Consider the following 10,165-nt stretch of genomic DNA (forward strand, 5'->3'; position numbering starts at 1 on the left):
TATGGAATCTGATGCTATCTCCAGGTAAATAGTGTCAGAATTGAGTCGAATTATAGGACACCCAACTGGTGTCTGAGAATTGCTTGTTGGATGTGTGGGGAAAACACTCCCCATCCCAACAGAAATTGGTCTAGGAAGCCAAAAGAGACAGCTAACACCATTCCAGAAAATCTCCAGAATGATGTTTCTACATGATACTTTTATATTATGTGACAGGCTTGAAGAGTTTAATAAATGCTTATAATGGCAAAACAAACAATGAAATGGAATAATAAAAGCAAAGTCACAGTCAAAATTAGGAAGTGAAAGAAGGAAAAAAGAAGTGCAAGTTTTCTATTTTCCTCATTGTGTATAGATCATCCCCAAATCAGACAGATCAAGACAGAGGTTTTATATATATATATAAATATATATATACTTAACATAATCTATATCTTATTTCATCATTAAATAACTTTCCTAAGCATACTTTTATAGACTGCTTAGTACTTAATTATATAGATATGCCCCCACTTATTTAACAAATGTTATGGGACCATATGCAGTATATGGATATTCCACATAACTTTTTTTTAAAAAATACTTTTTAAATTTTGAGATAGGTTAATATTTTAAAAAGATAAACAACTAACTATAATAATTTAAAATAGTAGTTAATATGGAAAGTTTCAAATCATATTAGGAAATTTAGCATGGAATTACATCATTGACAGCAAAACATAACAACATATTTGCCATTAAAAGACTAATCCATTAGTTGATAGAAGGTGATTGACATATTAGGAAAAAATTTTTAAATTTATATGTATTTAAATCACATGACATTTTCAGTTCACTGATCAAGCTGGACATATTTGAAGCTATTTACAACTGAAAAGGCCCAACTGACAAAAGGACTGAGGGAGACTATCTGGATTGAAAGGGGCTATTTCAGTTAAGATACAGTAGCTCTAAAACTAAGGTATGCTAAATAGGGTTAAGCGAATGAGTTTTACTTTCATATTGAACGTATCATGACAAGAAATACCTCAATCACTTGTATTATCTCTTCTTACTCAAGTATGTACCCTAACTTACAAACAAGATTATAAATTCATTAGATAATCATTCTATAGACATTCTCTCCCAATTCTCTTCCCCCTTCAAATGTCCACATCCAAGTTCTGGGCACAGAGCTGAATACATGATCATATGAGTCATATCATTAAGCACCAATAAAAAGCTGCGGACTCAAACTACATACCAGGCGTCTTGGGTTTCCTCACACCCCCAAACTTATACAGTATCTATAAAAGATATGTCTATTTTACTTGCCTGGAATTACTAATATATCATATTTTATATTAGCACACAATAATAAAAAACAGAAAATACAACTGTCATCAAGCATCAATTTCTCAGACTTTTTCCAACATCACATTAAATTCAAACATCATAGGAAAGGAGTTGACACTGGTAATGAGATATTAAAGACAACATTGACAAGTTTCAATAATATTGATTTCCATCAATAATTAGAGATAGTATAGGGCATTCTTTCATAAAAGGTGTTTGAAAAGAATAGAGATGAGGGTAGTTTCTTATCTCTTTGTTTTACCTCATTTCCGTCTTCATCAATTATTGAGATGTAGTTGGGATGAGTCTTATTTGGATAGGACAACAGGACATCATAATGGGCTAACTCAACAGAATCCAGGCCAAATTCTTTCCACTGGGATTGAATTTGCTTTGCAAGCTGAAAGTTTTGTTCTGTTCCTGCTAAATGTGGCAGCCGTGTAAAATTACTGGTGAACAAAAATTGAAAGTGGTTAGAAATTAATGTTTAGTCAGTCTTTATCCCAAATGAACAACCAAGGAAGGCAGATTGACATTTAAAACGTGCTTTGAAATGTGATACGTTAAAAAAGGAAAGTGGTGCTATTATCGCATCAAATAGATTTTCAAAGCATATTTTGAAGTTTTCATGCTCTAATTTGTACTCATTCAAGAGAAAAATTGGAGAAACTGATCTTTGTAGAAAATTGTTATATGCAATCCACTGGGTGTTTCCCTATATAGTAGATGAGGAAGTGAAGACTCATGCGTCTTAGAACTTTCGTGGAATTATTTATTTCACTGTGTGAAATAGACTTAGAAGGTAAAAATATTTTCATACAAAATATCAAGCTGTGACGTGCCAAGAATAACTGTTAATTACATTTATTTTTAAATACTTCAAGTTATGGCCAACCAAGAAACTTTTTTTTTTTTTTAAAGATTTTATTTATTTATTTGAGAGAGAGAGAATGAGAGACAGAGAGCATGAGAGGGAGAAGGGTCAGAGGGAGAAGCAGACTCCCTGCCGAGCAGGGAGCCCGATGCGGGACTCGATCCTGGGACTCCAGGATCATGACCTGAGTTGAAGGCAGTCGCCCAACCAACTGAGCCACCCAGGCGCCCCTGACCAAGAAACTTTTTGATTAGCAGCCTTTATAAAGTATCTTGATTAAGGAATAATCTAAACATATTTTGAGAAGCTCAGACTAAATCTCTTGTACTCCATTCATCATGCATAGTAATACACTTAAAAATCAATGATGATAATTAGCCTGACCAGTAATATCTCTAATGAATAAGCTATGTGGGCAGAATTTCAGCTACCAAAAATACTTTCACAAGTTTACTACTTTCTCATTAATATGTCTGGATACTGGTGCTTTTGTTTGTTTAAATTTCTCTTTCTCTCCTGGAAATGTTTTGTTTCCCTGAAGATTCAGCTCATTGGTATTTTCATCTTAACCCACTTAAAGAAAAAAATGCACATGTCAAAGCATTATGTATCATAAAAAGACATTTATTTCTAGATCTTCACAAACTTCTGCTTCTGAATATGTAGGTTTTTCTAAAACCAACACATGTTCATCCTTATAGGGTTTTTTAAAAAAACTAATAAATAGGCAACATGGCTATGATGATTCCATTTTCAAATGTTTACTTTTACTGTAAATTTATCTTAATTTTTGACTTGGCAAATCAACTGCCAAGAAGAATAACTCTCAATTTTTAAAAAATGGAGTTCTTGTGATAATTTTTTATAATTCTATTAAAATAATTTAAATTGTATTTACAAAGATAGTATCAAGATCCTTATTCAAAAAATGTTTAAGGGCTAAACACTATAGGGGCTGAATGTGGGCTGCCCCAAGATGGGCCACATTAGCATGAACGTTATTCTGACCTGAAGGCAATCAAAACTCTACAGGCTCAAAGAAACTTTTGCTGCTCCCTTAACAACATAGAATCTAAACTGATGGCTGTTCTCAAAATAAGGGTTATTAGCAGAGATAAATTTTATCTGACTGATCCACCTGTATAGTAGGGCAAATATCTAATTATCAAACAGCTGCTTTTCTTATCACCTTGTGAAGTGTGTTCCTTTCATATACCTCATTTTGCCTGTCTTTGGAATTTTCATGTCTATATGGATTCCCCACACATACACTATTAAGTTTGATTTTCTCCTATGAATCTGTCTTGTGTCAGGGTGCTAGAAGTACCTTGAAGGGGATAGGACATTCTTGCTCCCTTACAACAACTTACACAAAATTTCTAATGTGTATTTGCAAAACATAGTAACAAAATAACACAATTTTAAGAGGCAGCTGAGGTGTTTATATTACCTGCAGAGATAACGGAAAAAGAGCCAACATGGTGCTATTTTTTTTCTGTATTACACAGATCACAAACTGTAACATAACCAAAGTGGATGCAGATTATACATATTTCCTTAAGTCACAGTGATAACTCTGCCCCTACATGTAGAAATAGGGCACCTGGCTGGCTCAGTTGGTAAAGCATGTGCCTCTTGATCTTGGGGTCATGAGTTAGAGCCCCATGTTATGGGGTAGAGTATCTTAAAGAAAAAAAATTAAATTAAAGATTTAAAATTAAAAAGTTTAAAATTTTTTGAAAAATTAAAAAAATTAAAAAGAGAAAGAACAGTTGCCAATAGGGAGTCCTGAACCTGCTCTCCCCACCACAAAAGGAAGGAAGGAAGGAAGGAAGGAAGGAAGGAAAGGAACTGATTATTATCAGACCTGGCTATTATAAGTGAAATTCCTTATAACAGTGTTGTCATTACCAATGAGGATATAACACTGTGCTACAATCAGGGCTGGAACCCACTCATTTGGAGCAAAGCTGATCCTAATGAAGAGTAGGAAAAAAACCCATTTCCAATGATAAATAAATTAACTGGATAAAATCCTATAAGTGATATAGTAGAAGTTTTGCCACTAACCTGTATAATCCTGGCTAAATCTTCAGTTTCTCATCTGTACCCACAGAGAATATTGCTACCTCACTATTTTCCAAAGATCTGTCTGTAGCTCAATTCGGTAACTCAAACTGCAGCTCTTAATTTTTCTTGTTTTAATCAATTACGAAGTGTGTTGCAAGTAATTTGTCAATCCTACTAAAATATCAAGTTTTCTTAAAAAGTAATAATTTACAGGTCATCCCCAATAGCCAACAACTTGTATTCAAAAATGGGCTCACATATTTCTGTCTGGCTAGAAAAGTTCCACATATCATTACATCATCTCAATTAATAAAGAGAGCTGTTAGTACTCCTGTTTTAATACATTGCATCTGATTTACAAATGATGGAACAGTGCTTCCAGGAGCTAGATGCCTGGAAGGCAGCTACTCCAAGCAGAAGTGGTACTCAAAGGCATATCAGGGAAATTCTGAGCCCAGAGGTCTAAGAGTTTTCTAAAATAATCTTGTCTTTCCGAACCAGGAAGAGAAGGAAAGTTTCCCTAAAGAGATGCAAAGTAGTGAACAGAGCTGAGAATTCAATCAGGTGTTGACAAAACAGAAGGGAAACAGGACAACCCTGTATCCCAAGGGAGGCAGAAAAAACAGACCCTACTTTGATCCTTCCAGCCAGCTACTATGGAGAGGCAGACAACTTGGAAGTAGAGAGGATTTTTTGTAGCAGAACGAAGGAGGGTAAGATGGAAGATCTGAGGCCTATGGGCAGAATTAGATTGAAAGCTCTTTGATGGCAGAATGGCAAATGGGAAATCTGGAGAGTCCAGGAGGTTTCTGGTGATTCTGTGGTCCTTAGAGGGATGAATTGGGTTCTCATAATTTCTTTCTTTTGTGCTAATGGTGAAAATCCTTGAGTTCTAAACAGTTAGAGGAGCTTGGTTGGGGTCATGGAGAATAAGCAAGAAACTGACTGCTTCCATTTTATTCAGGGTTTAAAAAGAGAAATGAAGGCATTCATTTTTCTTCTTTGCCGGTCAGTCAGTCCGTGTCACAGGTTAGGAAAGGAAGCAGGGACAGCAGCTCTGTCTAGGAGTGAACATTATATCTTGCCAGAACTCCACTATTATTTTATCTACTATACATAATTAAAGTGAAAGAAGTCCAAGAGGCAGAGGAGGGGTTTCCACAAAATTTAAGCTTCCGGGTCTCTCACTTGGGAAATGGCCCTTCCAAACACCTGGAAGGTGCCTAGCAAATTTTTATTCATAGTTTTAATTCTATTGTAATTTAAATAGGAAGCACTTGGGTGGCTCAGTCGGTTAAGCATCTGCCATTGGCTTAGGTCATGATCCTGGGATCGAGCCCCGCATTGGGCTCCCTGCTTACCGGGGAGCCTGCTTCTCCCTCTCCTGCCTGCCGCTTCCCCTGCTTGTGCTCTCTCTCTCTGACAAATAAATAAATAAAATCTTTAAAATAAATAAATAATTAAATAAATTAGACATGTGTTTGTATGATCATGTGTGTGTATATCTATGCATATGTGTGAGTGTATATATATATATATATATATATATATATATATATATATATATAACTGTCTTTTATATAAAATTATAATCTGTATTCACAAAGAAATCCTTCAATCACTATCAGGAACTCCAAGTATTTTGCCTTGAAAAAGCTAGTATTCTAGGGGTGCCTTGGTGGCGCAATCATTAAGCGTCTGCCTTCGGCTCAGGTCATGATCCCAGCTCCTGGGATTGAGCCCCGCATTGGGCTCCCTGCTCCGCAGGAAGCCTGCTTCTCCCTCTCCCACTCCCCCTGCTCGTGTTCCCTCTCTCGCTTGTCTCTCTCTGTCAAATAAATAAAATCTTTAAAAAAAAATGAAAAAGTTAGTATTCTAATCAGTTACATACAATCATTCTACACAAGTGTTTTTTACTTTTAGCTGCTTTGCAAATACTCTTTAAATTTACTCATTTACATCTTTTGCTCTACACTACAGATAGCTATTTCAGGAAACAGGGAGCTAGTTTTCACACCATGTCACATATATGCTAATTCATCCTTGTCACAATGATATCATGGTCACCATTTTATAGATGTGGAAATGAGAGCTCAGGAAGGTTAAGTATTCACTCCAAGTGATTTTACTGTCAATGGGCAAAGATGGAATTTAAATTCAAGTATATCTGAGTCCAAAGTCCAAGTTTATTCTTTTGACTAAAATACAATGTTGTCTTCTAAAACAGGAGTCCAGCCCACTTCCTTGTTTTTGTACAGTCCACAAGCTGAAAATGGTTATTATATTTTAAATAGCTTAAAAAAAAAAGAATATTTTATGACATATATGACATTCAAATTTCAGTACCCATAAATAAAGTTTTACTGAAACTGCCACTCTCGTGTGTTTATGTATTTTCTCCGGCCTCTTCTATGCTACAATAGCAGAGCTGAGTAGTTGTGACAGAGATCAGCTGGCCTACAGGGGCTGGTCCTATACAGACAGAGTTTGCTGACTCCTGCCCAAAATTGTCTCTAGTAATACAGTTTAGCTTAAAGTATAATCCTGTCTAGATGAAATATGATACAAAGTTTTCAACAAATAAGACTTTTAAAAAAAGTCAGTTCCTGTATACAAAATATTGAATCAAAACTTTCTGAACAGAATAACAAATTATCCATATAAGCCATCAGTATATGCTTACTATAAGAACCTCTTGATGTTCTCAGCTTTCAATTCATCCAAAAATGCCTTCTTCACATTATGCTGTGGAACAATGTTAGTAGGTTCATTGGAGGATTTTATAAACCATCCTGTAAAATATATACAAAGATAGGAATGAGACATGAGCTCACAAACAGGACCTATTTTTCCTTATTATTGTATCTATTCATGCATGAAACACAAAGTATCAATGACCTCCAGTATTAACTGAGATTCTCTTCCATTTAATTTCTCTTGCCACTTCCACTGGAAAAAAAAAAATCATGGAAACACTTTTTAAATACAGATTAGTCACAACATATTTTTTAATTCAATTTCAATGACAGGTGTTGCTGTTATTCTAAAAAAACAAAATGTTTTATAAGAAAAGGACCACTAAAATTAAAAATGCTTCAACTAATGGGGATAAACAAGATCTCTTAAAGGTTAAGGCAAAAAGGAAATATACCTATTTTCTCCTGAAAGCTTCTATCCACAGCGACTTCTCCTCTGCTGACTCAGAATAAGCATTTAGTAAATGTTTATAATGAATTAATGATGAATCTATTTCAAGTACATAAATTATTTCAGAGTTGAAGGAAACTCAGACTTGTAATTTGTTGTTTCAGAAACTAAAACAAAATGTGCTGAGATTCTGTGTTTCCAGTTGAAGCAGGCTTGAGACTTTGAACTTTAGAAAGCTACAAGAAAACTACAATTTACCCAGTGGCTCTGCAAGATGCCCAGTGCACACAGAGACCAGAGGGAATGGGTAGCCAGATCATGTGGAGCAGTTAGCTCTTGTAGGGGCTTTTAATCTGGGGGAAATGAGGCATCTTTACAGGCTTTATTTAGAGAAATGATACAATCTGGGCATAAAATAGCTACCAAAATTGCCCATCCAGCTTTCATGGAACTTTCCAGTTATTAATCATATACATGCATACACACACACATATATACATGCATATTGAAATAAATGGGTGGCAGCAAATGGAAATACAATTCCATTGGTACATAAAACAAAAGGACTTGGATTCGACTGGGATCAGGGAAGGACACACTGAACTGAGAGCTGAAAAATGAACAAAATGAAGAGGTGGGAGGCCTGTGGGGGAGAGGAGAGCAGAGAATCCTAGGAAAAAATTAACAATTAATAAAGAACTTATTCCGTGTCATCCACTGGGTGGTGAATTCAGAGCAGGGGTGAATTACCTTAAACTAGTCCTGTGCACCAACATCCAGTTAGAAGCATCTCATCATCAAAAAGGAATAAAGAAAAGTGCCAACACCCAAACACTGTGCTAGGAGGTTTAGGCGCTATTTCATTTACCATTCCTAATAAATTACAGATATTCTCCTCATCATAAAGACTGAAAAACTAAGGCCAGGAGAGTCTCAGTAAATTGTTCAAAGCCACAAAGAAGTAGCAGAGTCAAAATTAAAATTCAGAGTCTGAGCTTGTCTGTGCTGCCCCTGGTTCTTTAGGAAGTTGGGTTAAGTGTGCGAATCAGTACACAGAGCAACCGGTAAAGATCTGTTCAGAGCGCTGACAATAGCCAGTTTCCAAATGTTCCTCTAATTATTTAACTCCCAAGGACGAAAGAATGAGGAGCGAAAAGAGGCCCTGTGCAACAATGCCTTGACGTCTACCTACTGCATACATGAGGCAGCCCAAGCACAAGACAACTAAAGACCCCAAACAGGTGAGAGTCCTTTCCTGCAAAGCTCCCTGGACAACCTGGTTCAACTGCCCAGCTCTTCCTAAAAATGCACCAGTTTCTCAAAGGGCTCGAGCGTATGGCACCTGCGGAAGTCCCGTTTCAGGGTCCCTGCGTTCCACTCCTTACCCTGGAGTGGGGTATACCACTCCTACCATAGTCTATCCAGAGCCCCACTATGCCCCGTCCCCAGCGACCCCCAGCTAACCCGCGGGGGCCCGTTCCCCACCTTCCCGCAACCCAAACCACCGTCCCCGGGGAAACACGCAACAGGATCGCACTCGGCAGCGACCCGCGAGTCCCGGGAACCGCAGGGCCGCGGGGTAGCCTCCGGCGTGCGCGAGGCCGGCGCGCCCCTACCGAAGAGGAAGCCGACGATCAAGAGGCCTGCGCCCAGCGCCAGCGCCCCAACGCACAGCCAGCGCGGGCGGCGCCAAGCGAGAGAGGTCGAGTCGGCTTCGTGCAGGGGATTCCACATCTCGGCGCGGCCGGCGGGGCCTCCCGGGACCTGTGCCTCTGCTGTGGCCCCGCAGCAGCGAGGCAACGGAACCGACGCTTCCTCCCACCAGCGCCGCGCTTTCCAGCTACTGCGGGCTAGAAAGCGCCCCCTGCCCCGGACTCTAGTTTCTCCGCCCTAAAGTAGTTCTAGCTCACTCTGAACCAATCAGCTTCCGGAGTTCTTACAAAGTGCAAACGCTGGTAATTCAGCATGCCGAAGCTGTACAGTTGTGACTTGTGTACTTTTCTGTGTGTCGATGTACAGCAATTAAAACGTGTCTTAAAAAAATAAAGGCAGAGCATGATCTCATTTCGTATTTCTTGAAAGTATTTTGTGTGTGTGCATAGAAGAATGTCTGGGTAGCCGAAATGTTTACAGTATTTACCTCTGGAGGGTGGTATGGTGAGGGCAGGGAGAGAGGGGTGTAAAAGATTTACTTGAGCTTCTTACTTCCTATACTTCTATATGTGTTTCTTAAAATAATAAGCAAGTTTTACTTAGTAATAAAAATAACAAAAATACTGCATTTTACTTAAATATGACAAATGTGGTTTTTCTTCAAAAGTAAGCTATTTTCTATTGAGTATTCTGCTTTTTTCTTTTTGTTTTGTAAGAACTTATATATATGCCTATAATTTTAAATTTATTTCTTTTACTCAATAATGAAGATTTCCATATCAATATGTAAATTATTTCCTATATTGTTTTTAGTAACTTTATAATATTTTCAAGAATAGATATGAATGCAATTTTTATTCTAAGCATAACAAAAATTTCTATGTGTAGCTGATTCATATAAGAATTTAATATATTGAATTAAAGCTAAAAGCTATTCTGAAAAGTTACACCACAAATTTTGCCATGAATAAACATTTAAAAAGAAAGAGTGGTCCTTAAAGAACTTGAAATATGAGAAGGCATTCTCCAGACAGATGAAGTAGACATATTCCACACACAGCAGAATAATCAGAGAACGTTAGTGAT

The 10,165-nt window shown here is 37.3% G+C and overlaps 1 protein-coding gene across 1 annotated transcript in view; it reads right to left on the reverse strand.

Annotated features, from left to right (window-relative positions):
• Positions 1-9,256, reverse strand: part of FOLH1B (folate hydrolase 1B) — a 68,615-nt gene extending 59,359 nt beyond the window's left edge. The window contains exons 1-3 of the mRNA XM_035009406.1: positions 9,043-9,256; positions 6,963-7,071; positions 1,598-1,784 (exon numbers count right to left, since the gene is read on the reverse strand). Of these exons, the coding sequence (XP_034865297.1) occupies positions 1,598-1,784; positions 6,963-7,071; positions 9,043-9,160 (414 nt within the window). The 5' untranslated portion in view covers positions 9,161-9,256. The remainder of the gene's footprint in view (positions 1-1,597; positions 1,785-6,962; positions 7,072-9,042) is intronic.
• Between the last annotated feature and the right edge of the window lie 909 nt (positions 9,257-10,165).

The sequence above is a fragment of the Mirounga leonina genome, unplaced genomic scaffold (genome assembly GCF_011800145.1).
Source record: "Mirounga leonina isolate KUSES-001 unplaced genomic scaffold, KU_Mleo_1.0 Mir_153, whole genome shotgun sequence".
NCBI classification, from domain to species: Eukaryota; Metazoa; Chordata; class Mammalia; order Carnivora; family Phocidae; genus Mirounga; species Mirounga leonina.